This window comes from Portunus trituberculatus, chromosome 50, assembly GCF_017591435.1.
Source record: "Portunus trituberculatus isolate SZX2019 chromosome 50, ASM1759143v1, whole genome shotgun sequence".
Lineage (NCBI taxonomy): Eukaryota > Metazoa > Arthropoda > Malacostraca > Decapoda > Portunidae > Portunus > Portunus trituberculatus.
The window spans coordinates 3,675,499-3,696,375 of record NC_059304.1 but is presented as its reverse complement, the minus strand read 5'-3'; the positions used below and the strand labels follow the sequence as shown (position 1 = coordinate 3,696,375).

At 44.7% G+C, this 20,877-nt stretch overlaps 3 protein-coding genes across 3 annotated transcripts; 2 read left to right on the top strand and 1 right to left on the bottom strand.

Annotated features, from left to right (window-relative positions):
• The first annotated feature begins 622 nt into the window (after positions 1 to 622).
• LOC123499787 (uncharacterized protein DDB_G0283357-like) lies at positions 623 to 2,922 on the top strand. Its single transcript, XM_045248264.1, has 3 exons — positions 623 to 956; positions 1,060 to 1,281; positions 1,613 to 2,922. The coding sequence occupies exons 1-3, from the start codon at positions 638 to 640 to the stop codon at positions 2,560 to 2,562; spliced, it is 1,491 nt and encodes a 496-aa protein (XP_045104199.1). The 5' UTR covers positions 623 to 637; the 3' UTR covers positions 2,563 to 2,922.
• A 713-nt stretch (positions 2,923 to 3,635) lies between these two features.
• Positions 3,636 to 7,347, top strand: LOC123499731. Its single transcript, XM_045248159.1, has 5 exons — positions 3,636 to 3,750; positions 3,918 to 4,077; positions 5,119 to 6,648; positions 6,765 to 6,961; positions 7,067 to 7,347. Exons 2-5 carry the CDS (start codon positions 3,925 to 3,927, stop codon positions 7,221 to 7,223), a joined length of 2,037 nt encoding a protein of 678 aa, XP_045104094.1. The 5' UTR covers positions 3,636 to 3,750; positions 3,918 to 3,924; the 3' UTR covers positions 7,224 to 7,347.
• A 450-nt stretch (positions 7,348 to 7,797) lies between these two features.
• LOC123499706 lies at positions 7,798 to 10,579 on the bottom strand. The gene is made up of 5 exons (XM_045248110.1): positions 10,238 to 10,579; positions 9,734 to 9,781; positions 8,765 to 8,954; positions 8,373 to 8,539; positions 7,798 to 8,196 (listed from the first exon to the last, which is right to left on the bottom strand). The coding sequence occupies exons 1-5, from the start codon at positions 10,342 to 10,344 to the stop codon at positions 7,962 to 7,964; spliced, it is 747 nt and encodes a 248-aa protein (XP_045104045.1). The 5' UTR covers positions 10,345 to 10,579; the 3' UTR covers positions 7,798 to 7,961.
• Between the last annotated feature and the right edge of the window lie 10,298 nt (positions 10,580 to 20,877).

The window sequence follows — 20,877 nt, the reverse complement described above, 5'->3', positions numbered from 1 at the left end:
TAGCAAAACAACAATGGAGATAATAATGATAATCAATTATGATAATGATAATAAAAGTATGTAGCTATATATCAAGCCGATGCCCCGGTAAACAACGATAATGATTATTACAAAACAAAGATAACAGTAATAATAACAATGAGGTTAATGATGCTACAAAGTTTAAATGACGACACGCACTTCCCTCATCAGGGCCATGCAAACTTGAGGCGCGGGGAGGGGGGGTGTGGCGGTGTGGCCTACGGTCACCTCCAAGTCAAGCCTGGCCTCTACAGCCAAATGTCTCATCGCCCTCCATCTGGCGGCCACTGTGTATAATGTTGATATATCCGCTGGATCATGTGTACTCAGTCGCCTCCCGCTAAACTCTCTAAAGATGTACGTTTAGGCTTACGTCACACACACACACACACACACACACACACACACACACACACACACACGAGATCAAACAGTGAAATACACACACACACACACACACACACACACACACACACACACACAGATCAAACAATGAAATACACACACACACACACACACACACACACACACACACACACACACACACACACACACACACACACACACACTTCAATCTTCATCCTAGTATCAGAACGCAAGAGATTCAACGCCCAGTATGTCGCTCGTAAATTTCCTGGTACCGTGGCTTATGTTCACACTGGTCTGCTCTGTGCCCTCACCCACAGCCCCGCGGAGTCAAGAAGTGTCAATTGTGCACAGCGAGGAGAGGATTGGTGGTACTGAAGACGACATTGATAATGGCACTCCCCGTTATGTCACTGACTCTGAATTGCTTGGCTGTGATAGCAGCTCCTCGGTCACGCGTTTGAGTCTCACCGGGGAAAAGTTACTTCAGGCAGTTCCATCCATTACCTCCAGAGGCCTTCATCTCCTGGGTGTGCAGCAGAAATACGGGAAAGACACAGCGGTCAGAGGTGAGCTAATGTTAAAAAAAAAAAACTACTATTCTAAACTTAATCAACACTAAAAGCGTCCACGATTTGTCTTCAATTGATCATCCGTCATTCATTGACACAGATGCAGCCACTCAGCACCACGTGTCACGCCGACATTACGAACAACAGATGAGCGAGCAGCATCAGCACTATCAAGGCGAGCAGGGAATGTATCACCACTACTCAGTGGTGAAGTGCAAACACTCTTATTCTGGCATCTTCTCCTTCCTGGCCTTCTGCATACTCTCCTTAGACTTGACATCGAACATCATGAAGTCGATCAACATTTCAATCAACATAGGAGGTAAGGCTTAGCACAACTGTATCTGGGTCATTATCTAAAAAAAAAAATAATAATAATAATAATAAAAAAAATATATATATATATATATATATATATATATATATATATATATATATATATATATATATGTGTGTGTGTGTGTGTGTGTGTGTGTGTGTGTGTGTGTGTGTGTGTGTGTGTGTGTGTGTAAATACATTTGTGAATTGTTGTGTACAGTACTAGAGAAAATGCAATGGTCACAGCATAACAAATATCCGATTCATGATAATTTTATATCGTATGGAAACTAAAAACGGTTACTAACATCCTAAAGAGATCTTCTATCTTGCAGGGAACAGCTGTGAATGTTGCTGTGGTGGCGAGAACGGTACCGATTGTGGGGGAGGGAATGATAATAACAATAACAACAACAATAATAATAATAACAATAATGGAGGAGGAGGAACGTTTTTCTCTGGTAGGAAACACATTATTGGCGGCGGTGGCAGCTGTGGCTCCTGCTGCTGCTGTGGAGGTGGCAGTGGCGGCAGCAACAATAACAATAACAACAACAATGGAGCTGGGGCAGGAAACAGCACATCGGGCGGTGGAGGAGGAGGAGGAAATAATAACAATAACAATAACAATTATTTCTTCAGTCCAGCCGCAGTGCCATACTACGGGTACTATCCTCCTTTGCCTTATGATTACTACTACTACGGCCGTTCCCTGGTGGATAGAGTTGTAGAGGGCTTGGGCAACATCCTTCATCCACCGAACCCAGGCTCCATCAGCCTACCAAAATACACGATGGGGACCAGTAATGATGAGGACACCTGGACGGACGGGCACACTGACATACCGTCATACTCCTTTCCGTTCCCTCATGAAAGAAAACGTAGAGAAGAGACGGTGATTTCAATTAATAAGAGGGAATTTCAGCACAGTGAGGTGATAGGGAGCACTAGTAACGCTGAAATAGATAAGAGAATGCCTACTGCTATTCCAAAACAGCATTCAAGTGGCTCTAATGACATTATTCAAGAAGAATACTATGGAAAAAAGAGAAAGACAGTACATATTGAAAAAAGACAGGAAGATGAAGTAATCTCAAGCTCTCCTGAAGACTTGGTGGGGATAGGTCCTGTGTGGCAGACCTACCAGAAGGCTCTTAGCATGCTACTGACAGAGGACGAGGACGGGGTAAATGAGCTTTTCTTGGATAAATGGTTCAGGGTTGTGTTGAGGATGCTGAGACCTCATTTAGATGGGGCTCGACAGGTATACAGCCACATATCCTGAGCAGTGAATGAGGAAATAAAGTCTAGATATTACTCTGCGGGACTAGCGTGGAGAGATAATTGATAAGGGAATTTTCTTTACATTGCCTATAGATGTAAGGAGGTGTATATGGTACTGGACGGAAAGAAAATGATAGATAGATAAAGAATGTAAAAAAAAAAATAATAAAATAAAAAAAGAGAGAAAAGAACAAACGGAAGTAGATTTTAGTGATGGATTAGTGATGAAATGTGCAGGAATAATTAGGGAAGAGAGACATGATGCTATGAAGAATATATCTAACAAACATCAATGAACTTTACCCCTGCAGTGTTCACATGCTCTTGCTCTATTTGTTGTGATGATGCTTGTGTAATAAAAGTGAGGAAAAATAATACCTTTCCATCTTGATGCGCACATCCCCGCCCCTCACACTCTCCGATAATGGGCCTCATGTACGCGTCCCATCCACGCCGTCACACTGTCACGCCTTCAACGTTACGGAGAGGACACGGTTCCTTCCCATTGTACAGTACGTGCGAGTGGCTGGTGGTTGTTCACATCAGTTACGATGCCGTTACGCTCAAACATCGGATTGCAGATTACTATTGTTAACGTTACTGATGGTGAAGATGCTACTACTACTCTTACTACTACTACTACTACTACTACTGGTGATGATGATGATGATGATAATAATAATAATAGCAAAAATTATAATGGTACTACTACTACTACTACTACTACTACTACTACTACTGATAATAATAATAATAATAATAATAGTAATAATAATAATAATAATAATAATAATAATAATAATAATAATAATAATAATAATAATAATAATAATAATAATAATAATAATAATAATAATAATAATAGTAATAATAATAATAATTATAATAATGATAATAATAATAATGACAATCACCATCATCATCATTATCATCATAATCGAATAGGAAAAACAAACTAGAATACTAAAAAGGAAGTCATAAAGTAGGTCATGAAGAGGCACCTCCTCCCCTGCGACGTCACCTAACGGAGAAGAGTATTTTAGTCCGCATTCAAGGTAGGTGGCGTTGCTCCTCTCTGTCTCTCTCAGTGCTGCAAGAGTGAACTGCGAAGGTGTCAGAGAGAGAGAGGAGAGGGAGCATCGGAAGACCACTCAGAAAATACTCTAACGCAACTACGAGCTTCAGACAGGTGAAGAGTAATATGCACAAGTGGTGAATATATATATATATATATATATATATATATATATATATATATATATATATATATATATATATATATATATATATATATATATATATATATATATATATAAGAAAAATGTACTTAGTGATGTTATTTCTGTGCTTAAACAGGGTAAGCATGAGGGCAGCGTGGCTCTGGACGTGGGTTGCGGCAGGGGCGTGTGCTGCCACCGCTGTCTTGGAACACACAGTCGTCGACGGTCACCATCCGGATGATGTCTCGACATCCTTTACTTCTGCTGAAGTTGATTCCATCGCCCGCAGTCAACAGGTGTGTGTGTGTGTGTGTGTGTGTAATTCACTGTTTGATCTGCTGCAGTCTCTGACGAGACAGCCAGACGTTACCCTACGGAACGAGCTCAGAGCTCATTATTTCCGATCTTCGGATAGGCCTGAGACCAGACACACACCACACACCAGGACAACAAGGTCACAACTCCTCGATTTACATCCCGTACCTACTCACTGCTAGGTGAACAGGGGCTACACGTGAAAGGAGACACACCCAAATATCTCCACCCGGCCGGGGAATCGAACCCCGGTCCTCTGGCTTGTGAAGCCAACGCTCTAACTACTGAGCTACCGGGCCGTGTGTGTTTCACTGTTTGATCTGCTGCAGTCTCTGACGAGACAGCCAGACGTTGCCCTACGGAACGAGCTCAGAGCTCATTATTTCCGATCTTGGGATAGGCCTGAGACCAGGCACACACCACACACCGGGACAACAAGGTCACAACTCCTCGATTTACATCCCGTACCTACTCACTGCTAGGTGAACAGGGGGTACACGTGAAAGGAGACACACCCAAATATCTCCACCCGGCCGGGGAATCGAACTCCGGTCCTCTGGCTTGTGAAGCCAGCGCTCTAACCACTGAGCTACCGTGTGTGTGTGTGTGTGTGTGTGTGTGTGTGTGTGTGTGTGTGTGTGTGTGTGTGAACAATATTCTATTGTTTTACAAACGCCATGAAACAGTCATATAGCATATTAAAATACATGAAGACTACGATATATATATATATATATATATATATATATATATATATATATATATATATATATATATATATATATATATATATATATATATATATATATATATATATATATATATATATATATATATATATATATATATATATATATATATATATATATATATATATATATATATATATATATATATATATATATATATATATATATATATATATATATATATATATATATAGTGCCTCATAAAAGCTTTACCATATTTTTGTCTTTTACCACCATCTACTTATAATTTGATGTTGAAATCACTCCTTCCAGGGTGCACACAACGCCATGACAGCTAATCAGAGAATAGCAAGTTGGCTGGAAAAGCTGGAAAAGCTAGACTGGAGAGTTTTGGTGAGCGATCCTTCCTTCAGAGACTTCCTGAAGAAGGAAGTATTGCGGTCGGTTGTCCCAACCTATGGCCAGTACGACGCCATCATCGACGAGGCTGTTGAGGCTGCAGAGAGGCTCCAGAAACAATCTGGGGGTGACCTGCAAAAGATTGCAGAAGAGGTAGTGGCGGAGGCGGAAGTTCGGGGACTGAGACAAGAGAGAGCGGCATCACTCCGGCACCTGTACAATGTAGTGACCCAGCGAGCCAATGGACAAGTTCATGACAAGGGTTTTTACGGAGAACAAGGTGAAAGGGAATCTTCGAGGCAATACAGTCACATCCCTTACAACAATTACTACTATGCTCCATTATCTACCATACCCATGAATGACATGGTAGAAATTTTCAGTGCACTAAATCCTGGTTATAGTGCAGACACCTCTTCATTCAACGACCGGTCTTCCTACAACCAACCACCAAAGCCCTCTGGGTACGGCCAACCCCATACCTCCCCCAAGCCTCCTCCAGTCATCGAGGTGTGTCCGTCAGGTCACAGCGGAGTGTTTTCCTTCTTCGCCTTCCTCACCCTCCTCCTCACCCTCATGATCGACTTCACTCTCAACATAAACATCAATGCCACAGGAATAGGCGGCATTGGCATCGGTGGCGGCAACAATAACAACAACAATAACAATAACAACAATAACAATAACAACAATAATAATAATAACAACAACAACAACAACAACATGAAGCGAGGTTTTACTACGATAGTCAACAGTTTTGGTGGTCTGGACATAGACTGGGCCTCGGTGTCTGATCTGAGCCTCATCGACCCCACCGTGACGCGTGATGGCGATGGACAGTCTCGCAGGCCCCGCCATATGTCACCTCATGCTCAGCAAATTAAAGGAAGAAGATTCATCACAGCCTTCGATATTTGGAGAGATGCTTACCCTCTTGGCTCTATCTTTGCATCCCCTCCTGAACCAGAGGAGGACCCGCCCATACAAGATCACCAGAGTGATCTGTATGGTATTACAACTCTCACCAACTACAGCTATTCCTTTACCTCTCATCACTCGCCATCTACTGGCCTGTTCAACTCGCCTCCGTCGATGCGACTTAACGAAGAAAAAAAGACAAAAAAGATAAGTGAAAATATTGATCAAACACTGGCCATGAAAAACGATGCTGAGAGAACAGATTCGTTTGCTAATAGGTCAGAGGTCACAGTGTTAGTGAGTGCGATGGACTTGGAATCAGAGGGCGATAGTAACTGGCATCGGTTGCAGGAAATGGTCGAGGCAGAAATGAAAAGAAAATCTTTAAATACAGAAGAGAAAACCTCGAAGAACACGACTGACATTCATGGAGAAGGATCCAGTCAAAAACGATCAAAACGGTGGCAGGACGCAGGACAAGGGAGCTTCGAGCACTACGAGTCGTTTATTCTCCCCGGCAACAAGGTGCTCAATAACCAGGTCGCTGAACAATTTACTTTGATATCCAAATATACTTAATAATGCAGCACAAAAACATGATGAAGACTTACTTCTGTATTTTCTAACTCTTATGTCACCAGGTGAGTCTTCAGCGATGGTGTACTGGCGGCTTCGAGTGTCAGGGGGCAGCAGTGAGGGCAGCCTTCCAGATAATGCGCGGACACATGCTGGCACTAGCCGAGACCCGTCAAGACTGCGTGCTGCGGCTGCTGTGCGATGCTGCTGCCCAAGCCGCTGCTGAAGGCGCTGTTGGGGCCATGGCCGCCACTTTGGCCAGGTGAGCTTCAGTGAACCCCCTGGCTACTTATTTAATTTTTCATTATATTATTTGAGTAATTTATATTTTATCTTTGTTGTTCTTGGGTTCATGATGTACCTGCAGTGGGTTGGCCAGCCAGTTCCCAGAGGTAGTGGGCGGCGTGGACATGCGGGCGCTGCTAACAGCGAGGAACGTTGGTCTCCGCACGACCGACTGCTCCAGGTTCCAAGCGTCAGGATGCCACGTAGCTGGATTTAAGCCCAGTAGACGTGAACATTGAGACTACTGTACCATGTCGCTGAAACTCGCTATGACTTACTTTTCTATATTAACAACGTACCACGCTGATGTCTGTATGTCTCAAAAATTGTAAGCCTACTACTGGTTCAATAAATAAAAGGAGTGCCATATGTGTTTATTTGATTTTCTTATAACCATATAACTAACACGATTGCGCTGTGCATTGCGAAATGTAAAGAGGAAAAAACATGTAGTGATGGTGTAGAGAAAACTTTTCATTATAGGATGTTACTGTGATGGGATTTCACTGAATGAGGAGGGATACCTTATTGATGGGATTGGATAGAATGTGGTTTACGATAATCTTCAGTATACGTATGTATATATATATATATATATATATATATATATATATATATATATATATATATATATATATATATATATATATATATATATATATATATATATATATATATATATATATATATATATATATATATATATATATATATATATATATATATATATATATATATATATATATATATATATATATATATATATATATATATATATATATATATATATATATATATATATATATATATATACATATATCGTATTATATACAAGTATTTATATGCAGCCCTCACGAGCAATTTTTTTTAATAATTTCCTGTAGCTGATGACAGTAAGGAACCCGGCTATCATGCTAAGGGTATGCATGGTGACACCACTCAAGCCATCCAGTCGTTTGAATGGTGATCCCCGCTGGTCAGAGAAGCGTGAGACTCGCCACATTCATTATCTCTTCCAGGACTGACTGATAGGTGAGGGCAGGCAGCGCCTCATCACGGGACACACCTGGAGAGCGGTAGGCGGGTGGCACCACGAGGCACTGAGAAAAGCGAAGAGCGCACCCTCCTTTCCGTGCCCCAGCTTGACCTGCTTCTTCCGTCCCGGCAAACAATGTTGAGTTGACCTTCAGCAGCCACGAGGCAGCGTTCAGACTGAGGAGAGATGTTTATTTAGAGGAGGCGTATGGGATGCAGGATATGTTGCACTCAATCTCAATCACAGAGATTTTTTTTCTTTAATCGATAACTATGACAACTATGACACGATCACAGCAGGAATACATTGTGACTCTACTACAACAGTCAAAGGTAAATAGTTACTCACGTACCTTGCTACTCTGGCCACCACCTCCCCAAGAGGCCCGGCGGCAGCGGCCTCTTCAGCACCTTCACATACAAACTTATTGGCACATTCCTGGTCCTGCGCTGTCAAGGCGTTGAGGAAGCCGCGCAGGAGACTGTAACTGGCTGAGGCCGCTTCTTGCATCTCCAGATCCTGCAGACAATGGATACTAGAATTGCTGTTGTCGAATAACTATCAGTGGTGTCAGTTATACACAAAACTTCTCTTATATCAAACATATCCGTATCAACAAATATAAAACAATAAATAAATAAAGATAGATTTTCCGCTTTTTTTTTCGCTGGTTGGTGATTACAAATTGTAATATCATTAAGAGAAAAGGTCGTTTATTGAAGTCAGTCTACGAATGTTGGTTACCTGACAGGTCAAATCGGTGACTTGATTCTGAGCTTTGCCCATCACCTCCCTGCGTCGTCTCTCTGTCTCGGCCGTGGTCTCATCCATATTCTGGAGCTCCATCACGAGATCCAGCAGCGCCAGCAAGAACGCCAGGAATCCAAAAATGCTGAACGAGTCTGTGCAGCTGCCGTACATCCGCCCCTGCAGGCTGATGAGGGAGAGAACGATGTAATATGCCTTATGAAATGCATGATAAGCTGATTGTGTTTAGCTTACCGTTTATTTATACTTAATAGCGCTTATTTCATTTATATATTTTATCAATCTATGCATTTATCTACATACTTATTATCTATTAATTTATCTACGAATTAACAATAATGTATAGATAGTGGAAGTTTCAAGGATGTTTTCATGATTTTAGTAATAGTCTTTCAGAATGTTTTATATCATGAAAGCTCACATGAGAACCCGACCAATCACTAGTGTGGCCTTTGAAAATACCCACAGGGAGGACTCAGTTTTTTTTTTTTTTTTTCTTTATGTTACGGCCAATAGCGCTTGTAGGCATACTTGACGAGTATATGTGGGAAGCACTGTTCAGCTTCCGCCCATTAGTGGCGCTGGCAATTTTATTTATAGTAGTATATTAGAGACCATATCACCACCCAAGCTCATCTTTGGTGTAACCACCTAGAGCCTGGCTGTCATGATGACATGTACGTAACTTTAAACCATTCGACAAATGGCATAGCTTCAGTGTGGTATGTGGTGAGATTCGAATCTACGCGTGCACTGCCCGATCCCACGCTCACCACCTTATCCACTACGCCACCGCCTCCCTTTGCAGAATACGACGATAGTGGAAGATGAGCGATACATATTCAAATGTATTACGACCAGCACATGATAATGATGATGGGAATTGCAGTTGTAATTGTATTGAAAAAAAGAAAAAAAACTCTTAGGGCACTTGCTGCAAGTTACCTGTAGGATGCTGAGGTCAGGTGTGACTGAATCTGCTCCAGGACAACACTGTCAAATGAGAATTTGAAGTGAAAATTGAATTATATCATTTTCATAAATGAGTAGCAGCGTAGAGTAGTATATGATGACCACCTTTCTTTCGTTAATAAATATATTAGTGATGACGGTGATTATGATGATGATAATGATAATGCTGATGATGATGGTATTGATGATGATAATAATGATGGAAATAATGATAATAATAATTATGATGATGATAATGATGATGGTAATGATGATGGTAATGATAATAATGATGACGATGATGATACTAGTACTAGTACTAGTACTACTACTACTACTACTAATAATAATAATAATAATAATAATAATAATAATAATAATAATAATAATAATAATAATAATAATAATAATAATAATAATAATAATAATAATAATAATAATAATAATATAATGAATGAAATGATAACAATAAGAAACAGACCAAATCATAATGCATACCCGGCCACATCAGAGGTCGTCATCTCATCACCACTATCACTTGCTTCACAGACCACGGCCAGCGCCACCACCACCACCACCATCATTAGTGCACCCACAGCCACCATCGCCTCGGTATAATATCTGATTTGCTTATTAACGTATTGCTTGTAATTTATAATGAGTATTCTTTTTGTTGATTGAAACTTGATGACGTTGTGTTTCCTCAACGTAGTGTAGACATGAACAGCAAGCTAAGCCGCTCGTCTCGTCTTCACTCACGGCCACCCACCAACCTTCTGCCTTTACACATACGCACCGTCTCAACGCCACGACTCGCCGCCTCCGACACACTGACCTATTAATGAAGTCTTCGTCACCTCGTGCTCGAGCTCAGTGCTCACCCGTTCACTCCTCGAGAAGCATATAAGTCATACCTAAGTGGGACCAGTAGAGATATATCAATTAGCTTTTAATAATTTACCAACAATGTGTGGTTAACGTAGATTTAATCAGATTTCATGGCTAATTCATTGCAGGCGGTCTCCACCAAAGGCTCACCATTATAGTCTATCGGCGACAATACTACTGAGTAGAGCTGGGCAGGAACCGGATCCAATTCTTGGAACCGGTTCCGCTTTAATGGTTCCACATGAATACAGTTGGTAGATACGCATGAATTACAAATCACAAATAGTATACTATATAGTGTTTATTTATGAGAATGTTATCATTAATATTATTTAGGAATCCTTGTGAGTGCCAATATCTACAGATGAACGAAGTAGAGTATAATACAGTCATGTGTACTGCAGGCAGGCTTGTATCCATTATTCAAAGATATTGCACGAATCATATATAAAAATTTCGTTCATACTGGTCATTGACCAATTACAGGATGGATGGATTTTATATTAGGCGCCGCAACAGCAAGGGTCATCTGGCGCCGCGACCAATACCAGGCACCGATTTAGTGTTGCCACAAAAAAAAAAAAAAAAAAAAATACACGTCATAAGATATAAGTCTGCCAAACTGAGAGGGTGGACCCGTGACCGTCATTCTCATGACCAAATAAAAAACCTAATTTGCCTACACACACACAATTCATTATTTGCTGATTATACAATATTTTTTTTCTGTCGAATCATTGCGTAAATTTTTTTCCAGACACCAAGGATTTTTCTAGAACATTGTATTTAAGGTGTATATATCGAGATAATACCTAAATTTGTGGTATTAGAAAGATCATTTATCACATTCAAATCTACTAAGACAATGGCATCGAAGCGAAATAGGACAGTTCAAGCATGTAGGGGAAGGTGGGGTAAGACGGACCACTTAATAAAGTATTGAGTCTAGAAACCCCATTTATATGATTTTTGGTGGTCTGTGGGTTTGTGGTGGTGCTTTGGGATTTTATCTTCGAAGTCCTCACCCGGATCACGGTTTTTAAAGGAAAATTTTATTTTTTACTGGGCCCAAAATAAAACGATGGGGTAAGACGGACCCCCAGGGGTTAATCTTACCCCGCAAACTGAATATGAAGAAACAAATTCTAATTGGCATAAAGCACAAAAGAAAAACTCTTCCTCATCATCATTGTATGCTTTCACATTACCCATGAGCCAAATTTATTGGTACAAATCAAACGAACTAACAAACAAAAAAATAAAAAAATAAAAACAAACTCTCCCTCATCATCATCTATCCCTGCACATCTTAATGACATAAATTCCACACAAAAAAACCTCTTCCTCAGCATCATCACCATCTATCCCTGCACACTGCTCATGAGCCCAGCTTTTGCAATTAGCACAACAAACCCACCCTTCCCCTCTCTCATGGGTCCATCTTACCCCATTAGTAAATATTCAAATGTCGAAACGTTTACCAAAGTATCTATGTTTACTATGGCAATTTATGGCATCTATATATCATGTATACACTCATGGGCATGTATAACATAAATATTAAATCATTATAATAACTATTTCAATATAAAACAAGCAGTACCTTACCTTGTGCGTATAACATCAGCACTGCATAAAATGACAATGTTTTCCTTTTGAAGCGCAAAGGAAACATCGTTCCTACTTACAGTGATGTCATCATTTGTTGGGCGACGTGAAGGACATCTAGGAGTCAAATTTTGAAACTTGCCCTTTATGCTTGGATTTAGAAGAGGGTTCCGTCTTACCCCATGGGTCCGTCTTTCCCCACCTTCCCCTATATTATTGAAGGAATCCTGTGTGAGATAAAAGTATGTCATTACCTGAACCGTGCATCCATTTACATTCACAGATTATAAGTCTCTTACACCGGGAGTCAGTACTTTGTATTTTATAATCGTCCCAGCCAGTAATCTAGATGAATCCTGGGACACTGCACCCTTCCCTGATAACCATCAAGCAATGCATTGGGGAGTCAGACTGGTATTCACTAGCCGTGCTCTACTGATTCCCCCCGAGAAAACGATATCGGAACCAGTTCCGCGGACTGATGAATATCAGAGTCTCGGAACCGTCAGCACGCCTGGTATTCATCAACCAGCGCGCTGGCGGTTTCGAGACTGGTATCTGGTATTCACCAGACGCCCTCTACCGATTCCACGCGGAACCGGTTCCGGATCCGGTTCCGACGGTTTCGCCCGCCCTGGGCGGTTCCTTGAATACTTGGGTTTACGGTTCCTGCCTACCATCATGAGACAGCGGCCTTTGGAACGGCACTGCCCCTTTGCTCGTATTCTCAAAGACTTCTGTGCTTCACCTCCACTACTTAAAAAGGCTTTACTTAACTTTACACAAGTTTTTTTAAGGTGTTTTCATAGAGCTAGAGACAGAGTGACAGGATTTCTACAATATTAACTGGAGAAACACTTGAAAACCCCGCGAATCATCTGTATGGCCTTGGAAAATAGTTGTGTTGAGATAGCAGAACGTTTTTCAGATGTTTTTTTACGTTTCTATAGACAGACTGACAAAATTTCTATATTATTAACTGGAGAATCACTCTTGAAAACCCCGCTTATCATCTCTTTGGTCTTGGAAAATAGTCGCGGTGAGAGAACAGAGCGTTTTTAAGGAGTTTTTATGTTTCTAGAGGCAGATTGACAAGATTTCTACATCATTAACTGGAGAAACACTCGTGAAAACACCGCTAATCATCTCTGTGGCCTTGGAAAATTGTCGTGGTGAGAGAGCAAATCAGTATTCGTTTCTGAATACGGGCCTTTAAAATCTCCCGAGTGTACTATTACAAATTTATTCAGATTTACTGCTAGATTAAGAATTTCAATGCCAAAATATGTCTAGATTAAACAAAACCTAGTATTTCACACGTATAAAGCAGTTGCTCCTATATTTTTTCCGCATTCAAACCAATATTTCAGCTAAAATATAATTATTTTTCGCCCTTCTCTTCTCGTTTATGGAGGCAACACCACCCAACAGAAAACACGCCCAACACACACCCAAACCACTTAAAACACTCAAAACCAACCCAAAACGCACTCAAAACACCACGCAACATCTGAAGATACTCACTAGAAACACCAAGTATAGCTTACACCAAATTCCCCACACACAGCCAAACCACTAGGAACACTCAAAATCATCCCAAGACACATTCAAAACACCTTGCAACCAGAGGCGTCGCAATGGGGCAGGCAACATAGGCAGTTGTCTAGGGCCCCGAACTGGTAGGGGTCCCGAGGGACGGCTGATATTGCATTTTAGCATACTTAAAATTTTGTACATTTCGGCTATGTTTGTTTTTCTGTCAATTATAGTGTGTGTAGGGTCTGCATTGAGTTTAGGTTATTTATGTTATTTATCATTTATTTATCATTGTTAATTCTTTAATAACACACAAACTCACTGGAAACACCCAATATATATATATATATATATATATATATATATATATATATATATATATATATATATATATATATATATATATATATATATATATAACAAAACCACCCACCACATACTAAAACACATTCAAAACACCCCTCACACACAGCCAAAGCACTTATAACACTCAAAACGATACCAAAAGACACTAAAAACACCATATAACGTCTCAAAATGTCACTAAACACACTCTAAAGACACCAAAATGCTCAAACACATCACATCACACTCAAGACACGTAAAATATACTTCGTAACCTACATAAACATAAAATAACACACTAAAAACATACAAAATACACCCAAAACATACTTATAGCACTTAAAACACTACAAATATATACTAAAAACACCAAAATACATTATAGAGAACGGAAAGATTACAAGGAAGACTTAGCTAAAAATATTGCAGCTTTGTCTCTCCTTTTCTTCCGTTTCCTTCTCCTTACTTCTTCGTCCTCTTCCTTTGTTTCTCCTTTTTTCTTTCTTCTATTGCTTCTATTTACACGTCTGAGCCTATATTCACATTAAAACACTTAGAAGAGGAGGGAGACTTAATGTACGCACATAATATGAAAAATCACTGTTAATCCAAAGCTCCAAGGAGCCAGTTAAGGCACCAAGGCTCGTGTTAATCCAAGACTCCAAGGGGCCAGTTAAAGCACCAAGGCTCCTGTTAATCCAAGGCTCCAAGGGCCCAGTTAAGGCACCAAGGCTCCAGTTAATCCAAGGCTCCAAGGGGCCAGTTAAGGCACCAAGGCTCCTGTTAATCCAAGGCTACAAGGGGCCAGTTAAGGCACCAAGGCTCCTGTTAATCCAAGGCTGCAAGGGCCCAGTTAAGGCACCAAGGCTCCTGTTAATCCAAGTCTCCAATGGGCCAATTAAGGCACCAAGGCTCCTGTTAATCCAAGGCTCCAAGGGGCCAGTTAAGGCACCAAGGCTCCTGTTAATCCAAGGCTCCAAGGGGCCAGTTAAGGCACCAAGGCTCCTGTTAATCCAAGGCTCCAAGGGCCAGTTAAGGCACCAAGGCTCCTGTTAATCCAAGGCTCCAAGGGGCCAGTTAAGGCACCAAGGCTCCTGTTAATCCAAGGCTCCAAGGGGCCAGTTAAGGCACCAAGGCTCCTGTTAATCCAAGGCTCCAAGGGGCCAGTTAAGGCACCAAGGCTCCTGTTAATCCAAGGCTCCAAGGGGCCAGTTAAGGCACCAAGGCTCCAGTTAATCCAAGGCTCCAAGGGGCCAGTTAAGGCACCAAGGCTCCTGTTAATCCAAGGCTCCAAGGGCCAGTTAAGGCACCAAGGCTCCTGTTAATCCAAGGCTCCAAGGGGCCAGTTAAGGCACCAAGGCTCCTGTTAATCCAAGGCTCCAAGGGCCAGTTAAGGCACCAAGGCTCCTGTTAATCCAAGGCTCCAAGGGGCCAGTTAAGGCACCAAGGCTCCTGTTAATCCAAGGCTCCAAGGGGCCAGTTAAGGCACCAAGGCTCCTGTTAATCCAAGGCTCCAAGGGGCCAGTTAAGGCACCAAGGCTCCTGTTAATCCAAGGCTCCAAGGGGCCAGTTAAGGCACCAAGGCTCCTGTTAATCCAAGGCTCCAAGGGGCCAGTTAAGGCACCAAGGCTCCTGTTAATCCAAGGCTCCAAGGGGCCAGTTAAGGCACCAAGGCTCCTGTTAATCCAAGGCTCCAAGGGCCAGTTAAGGCACCAAGGCTCCTGTTAATCCAAGGCTCCAAGGGGCCAGTTAAGGCACCAAGGCTCCTGTTAATCCAAGGCTCCAAGGGGCCAGTTAAGGCACCAAGGCTCCTGTTAATCCAAGGCTCCAAGGGGCCAGTTAAGGCACCAAGGCTCCTGTTAATCCAAGGCTCCAAGGGGCCAGTTAAGGCACCAAGGCTCCTGTTAATCCAAGGCTCCAAGGGGCCAGTTAAGGCACCAAGGCTCCTGTTAATCCAAGGCTCCAAGGGGCCAGTTAAGGCACCAAGGCTCCTGTTAATCCAAGGCTCCAAGGGGCCAGTTAAGGCACCAAGGCTCCTGTTAATCCAAGGCTCCAAGGGCCAGTTAAGGCACCAAGGCTCCTGTTAATCCAAGGCTCCAAGGGGCCAGTTAAGGCACCAAGGCTCCTGTTAATCCAAGGCTCCAAGGGGCCAGTTAAGGCACCAAGGCTCCTGTTAATCCAAGGCTCCAAGGGGCCAGTTAAGGCACCAAGGCTCCTGTTAATCCAAGGCTCCAAGGGCCAGTTAAGGCACCAAGGCTCCTGTTAATCCAAGGCTCCAAGGGCCAGTTAAGGCACCAAGGCTCCTGTTAATCCAAGGCTCCAAGGGGCCAGTTAAGGCACCAAGGCTCCTGTTAATCCAAGGCTCCAAGGGGCCAGTTAAGGCACCAAGGCTCCTGTTAATCCAAGGCTCCAAGGGGCCAGTTAAGGCACCAAGGCTCCTGTTAATCCAAGGCTCCAAGGGGCCAGTTAAGGCACCAAGGCTCCTGTTAATCCAAGGCTCCAAGGGGCCAGTTAAGGCACCAAGGCTCCTGTTAATCCAAGGCTCCAAGGGGCCAGTTAAGGCACCAAGGCTCCTGTTAATCCAAGGCTCCAAGGGGCCAGTTAAGGCACCAAGGCTCCTGTTAATCCAAGGCTCCAAGGGGCCAGTTAAGGCACCAAGGCTCCTGTTAATCCAAGGCTCCAAGGGGCCAGTTAAGGCACCAAGGCTCCTGTTAATCCAAGGCTCCAAGGGGCCAGTTAAGGCACCAAGGCTCCTGTTAATCCAAGGCTCCAAGGGGCCAGTTAAGGCACCAAGGCTCCTGTTAATCCAAGGCTCCAAGGGGCCAGTTAAGGCACCAAGGCTCCTGTTAATCCAAGGCTCCAAGGGGCCAGTTAAGGCACCAAGGCTCCTGTTAATCCAAGGCTCCAAGGGGCCAGTTAAGGCACCAAGGCTCCTGTTAATCCAAGGCTCCAAGGGGCCAGTTAAGGCACCAAGGCTCCTGTTAATCCAAGGCTCCAAGGGGCCAGTTAAGGCACCAAGGCTCCTGTTAATCCAAGGCTCCAAGGGGCCAGTTAAGGCACCAAGGCTCCTGTTAATCCAAGGCTCCAAGGGGCCAGTTAAGGCACCAAGGCTCCTGTTAATCCAAGGCTCCAAGGGGCCAGTTAAGGCACCAAGGCTCCTGTTAATCCAAGGCTCCAAGGGGCCAGTTAAGGCACCAAGGCTCCTGTTAATCCAAGGCTCCAAGGGGCCAGTTAAGGCACCAAGGCTCCTGTTAATCCAAGGCTCCAAGGGGCCAGTTAAGGCACCAAGGCTCCTGTTAATCCAAGGCTCCAAGGGGCCAGTTAAGGCACCAAGGCTCCTGTTAATCCAAGGCTCCAAGGGCCAGTTAAGGCACCAAGGCTCCTGTTAATCCAAGGCTCCAAGGGGCCAGTTAAGGCACCAAGGCTCCTGTTAATCCAAGGCTCCAAGGGGCCAGTTAAGGCACCAAGGCTCCTGTTAATCCAAGGCTCCAAGGGCCAGTTAAGGCACCAAGGCTCCTGTTAATCCAAGGCTCCAAGGGGCCAGTTAAGGCACCAAGGCTCCTGTTAATCCAAGGCTCCAAGGGGCCAGTTAAGGCACCAAGGCTCCTGTTAATCCAAGGCTCCAAGGGGCCAGTTAAGGCACCAAGGCTCCTGTTAATCCAAGGCTCCAAGGGGCCAGTTAAGGCACCAAGGCTCCTGTTAATCCAAGGCTCCAAGGGGCCAGTTAAGGCACCAAGGCTCCTGTTAATCCAAGGCTCCAAGGGGCCAGTTAAGGCACCAAGGCTCCTGTTAATCCAAGGCTCCAAGGGGCCAGTTAAGGCACCAAGGCTCCTGTTAATCCAAGGCTCCAAGGGCCAGTTAAGGCACCAAGGCTCCTGTTAATCCAAGGCTCCAAGGGGCCAGTTAAGGCACCAAGGCTCCTGTTAATCCAAGGCTCCAAGGGCCAGTTAAGGCACCAAGGCTCCTGTTAATCCAAGGCTCCAAGGGCCAGTTAAGGCACCAAGGCTCCTGTTAATCCAAGGCTCCAAGGGGCCAGTTAAGGCACCAAGGCTCCTGTTAATCCAAGGCTCCAAGGGGCCAGTTAAGGCACCAAGGCTCCTGTTAATCCAAGGCTCCAAGGGCCAGTTAAGGCACCAAGGCTCCTGTTAATCCAAGGCTCCAAGGGGCCAGTTAAGGCACCAAGGCTCCTGTTAATCCAAGGCTCCAAGGGGCCAGTTAAGGCACCAAGGCTCCTGTTAATCCAAGGCTCCAAGGGGCCAGTTAAGGCACCAAGGCTCCTGTTAATCCAAGGCTCCAAGGGGCCAGTTAAGGCACCAAGGCTCCTGTTAATCCAAGGCTCCAAGGGGCCAGTTAAGGCACCAAGGCTCCTGTTAATCCAAGGCTCCAAGGGGCCAGTTAAGGCACCAAGGCTCCTGTTAATCCAAGGCTCCAAGGGGCCAGTTAAGGCACCAAGGCTCCTGTTAATCCAAGGCTCCAAGGGGCCAGTTAAGGCACCAAGGCTCCTGTTAATCCAAGGCTCCAAGGGCCAGTTAAGGCACCAAGGCTCCTGTTAATCCAAGGCTCCAAGGGGCCAGTTAAGGCACCAAGGCTCCTGTTAATCCAAGGCTCCAAGGGGCCAGTTAAGGCACCAAGGCTCCTGTTAATCCAAGGCTCCAAGGGGCCAGTTAAGGCACCAAGGCTCCTGTTAATCCAAGGCTCCAAGGGGCCAGTTAAGGCACCAAGGCTCCTGTTAATCCAAGGCTCCAAGGGGCCAGTTAAGGCACCAAGGCTCCTGTTAATCCAAGGCTCCAAGGGGCCAGTTAAGGCACCAAGGCTCCTGTTAATCCAAGGCTCCAAGGGGCCAGTTAAGGCACCAAGGCTCCTGTTAATCCAAGGCTCCAAGGGGCCAGTTAAGGCACCAAGGCTCCTGTTAATCCAAGGCTCCAAGGGGCCAGTTAAGGCACCAAGGCTCCTGTTAATCCAAGGCTCCAAGGGGCCAGTTAAGGCACCAAGGCTCCTGTTAATCCAAGGCTCCAAGGGGCCAGTTAAGGCACCAAGGCTCCTGTTAATCCAAGGCTCCAAGGGGCCAGTTAAGGCACCAAGGCTCCTGTTAATCCAAGGCTCCAAGGGGCCAGTTAAGGCACCAAGGCTCCTGTTAATCCAAGGCTCCAAGGGGCCAGTTAAGGCACCAAGGCTCCTGTTAATCCAAGGCTCCAAGGGGCCAGTTAAGGCACCAAGGCTCCTGTTAATCCAAGGCTCCAAGGGGCCAGTTAAGGCACCAAGGCTCCTGTTAATCCAAGGCTCCAAGGGGCCAGTTAAGGCACCAAGGCTCCTGTTAATCCAAGGCTCCAAGGGGCCAGTTAAGGCACCAAGGCTCCTGTTAATCCAAGGCTCCAAGGGCCAGTTAAGGCACCAAGGCTCCTGTTAATCCAAGGCTCCAAGGGCCAGTTAAGGCACCAAGGCTCCTGTTAATCCAAGGCTCCAAGGGGCCAGTTAAGGCACCAAGGCTCCTGTTAATCCAAGGCTCCAAGGGGCCAGTTAAGGCACCAAGGCTCCTGTTAATCCAAGGCTCCAAGGGGCCAGTTAAGGCACCAAGGCTCCTGTTAATCCAAGGCTCCAAGGGGCCAGTTAAGGCACCAAGGCTCCTGTTAATCCAAGGCTCCAAGGGGCCAGTTAAGGCACCAAGGCTCCTGTTAATCCAAGGCTCCAAGGGGCCAGTTAAGGCACCAAGGCTCCTGTTAATCCAAGGCTCCAAGGGGCCAGTTAAGGCACCAAGGCTCCTGTTAATCCAAGGCTCCAAGGGCCAGTTAAGGCACCAAGGCTCCTGTTAATCCAAGGCTCCAAGGGGCCAGTTAAGGCACCAAGGCTCCTGTTAATCCAAGGCTCCAAGGGGCCAGTTAAGGCACCAAGGCTCCTGTTAATCCAAGGCTCCAAGGGGCCAGTTAAGGCACCAAGGCTCCTGTTAATCCAAGGCTCCAAGGGGCCAGTTAAGGCACCAAGGCTCCTGTTAATCCAAGGCTTCAAGGGGCCAGTTAAGGCACCAAGGCTCCTGTTAATCCAAGGCTCCAAGGGCCAGTTAAGGCACCAAGGCTCCTGTTAATCCAAGGCTCCAAGGGCCAGTTAAGGCACCAAGGCTCCTGTTAATCCAAGGCTCCAAGGGCCAGTTAAGGCACCAAGGCTCCTGTTAATCCAAGGCTCCAAGGCCAGTTAAGGCACCAAGGCTCCTGTTAATCCAAGGCTCCAAGGGGCCAGTTAAGGCACCAAGACTCCTGTTAATCCAAGGCTCCTGTTAATCCAAGGCTCCAAGGGGCCAGTTAAGGCACCAAGGCTCCTGTTAATCCAAGGCTCCAAGGGGCCAGTTAAGGCACCAAGGCTCCTGTTAATCCAAGGCTCCAAGGGGCCAGTTAAGGCACCAAGGCTCCTGTTAATCCAAGGCTCCAAGGGGCCAGTTAAGGCACCAAGGCTCCTGTTAATCCAAGGCTCCAAGGGGCCAGTTAAGGCACCAAGGCTCCTGTTAATCCAAGGCTCCAAGGGGCCAGTTAAGGCACCAAGGCTCCTGTTAATCCAAGGCTCCAAGGGGCCAGTTAAGGCACCAAGGCTCCTGTTAATCCAAGGCTCCAAGGGGCCAGTTAAGGCACCAAGGCTCCTGTTAATCCAAGGCTCCAAGGGGCCAGTTAAGGCACCAAGGCTCCTGTTAATCCAAGGCTCCAAGGGGCCAGTTAAGGCACCAAGGCTCCTGTTAATCCAAGGCTCCAAGGGGCCAGTTAAGGCACCAAGGCTCC

Excerpts from the sequence above, each read along its gene's own strand:
- LOC123499731 (XM_045248159.1), top strand. The coding sequence starts at position 3,925 with ATGAGGGCAGCGTGGCTCTGGACGTGGGTTGCGGCAGGGGCGTGTGCT. Across the intron at positions 4,078-5,118 it reads CCATCGCCCGCAGTCAACAG|GGTGCACACAACGCCATGAC; the intron begins GTGTGTGTGTGT and ends CACTCCTTCCAG. Across the intron at positions 6,962-7,066 it reads ATGGCCGCCACTTTGGCCAG|TGGGTTGGCCAGCCAGTTCC; the intron begins GTGAGCTTCAGT and ends ATGTACCTGCAG.
- LOC123499706 (XM_045248110.1), bottom strand. The coding sequence starts at position 10,344 with ATGGTGGCTGTGGGTGCACTAATGATGGTGGTGGTGGTGGTGGCGCTG. Across the intron at positions 8,955-9,733 it reads CTGACCTCAGCATCCTACAG|CCTGCAGGGGCGGATGTACG; the intron begins GTAACTTGCAGC and ends CTCCCTCATCAG. Across the intron at positions 8,197-8,372 it reads GTGGTGGCCAGAGTAGCAAG|TCTGAACGCTGCCTCGTGGC; the intron begins GTACGTGAGTAA and ends ATCTCTCCTCAG.
- LOC123499787 (XM_045248264.1), top strand. The coding sequence starts at position 638 with ATGTCGCTCGTAAATTTCCTGGTACCGTGGCTTATGTTCACACTGGTC. Across the intron at positions 957-1,059 it reads GAAAGACACAGCGGTCAGAG|ATGCAGCCACTCAGCACCAC; the intron begins GTGAGCTAATGT and ends TCATTGACACAG. Across the intron at positions 1,282-1,612 it reads CATTTCAATCAACATAGGAG|GGAACAGCTGTGAATGTTGC; the intron begins GTAAGGCTTAGC and ends TCTATCTTGCAG.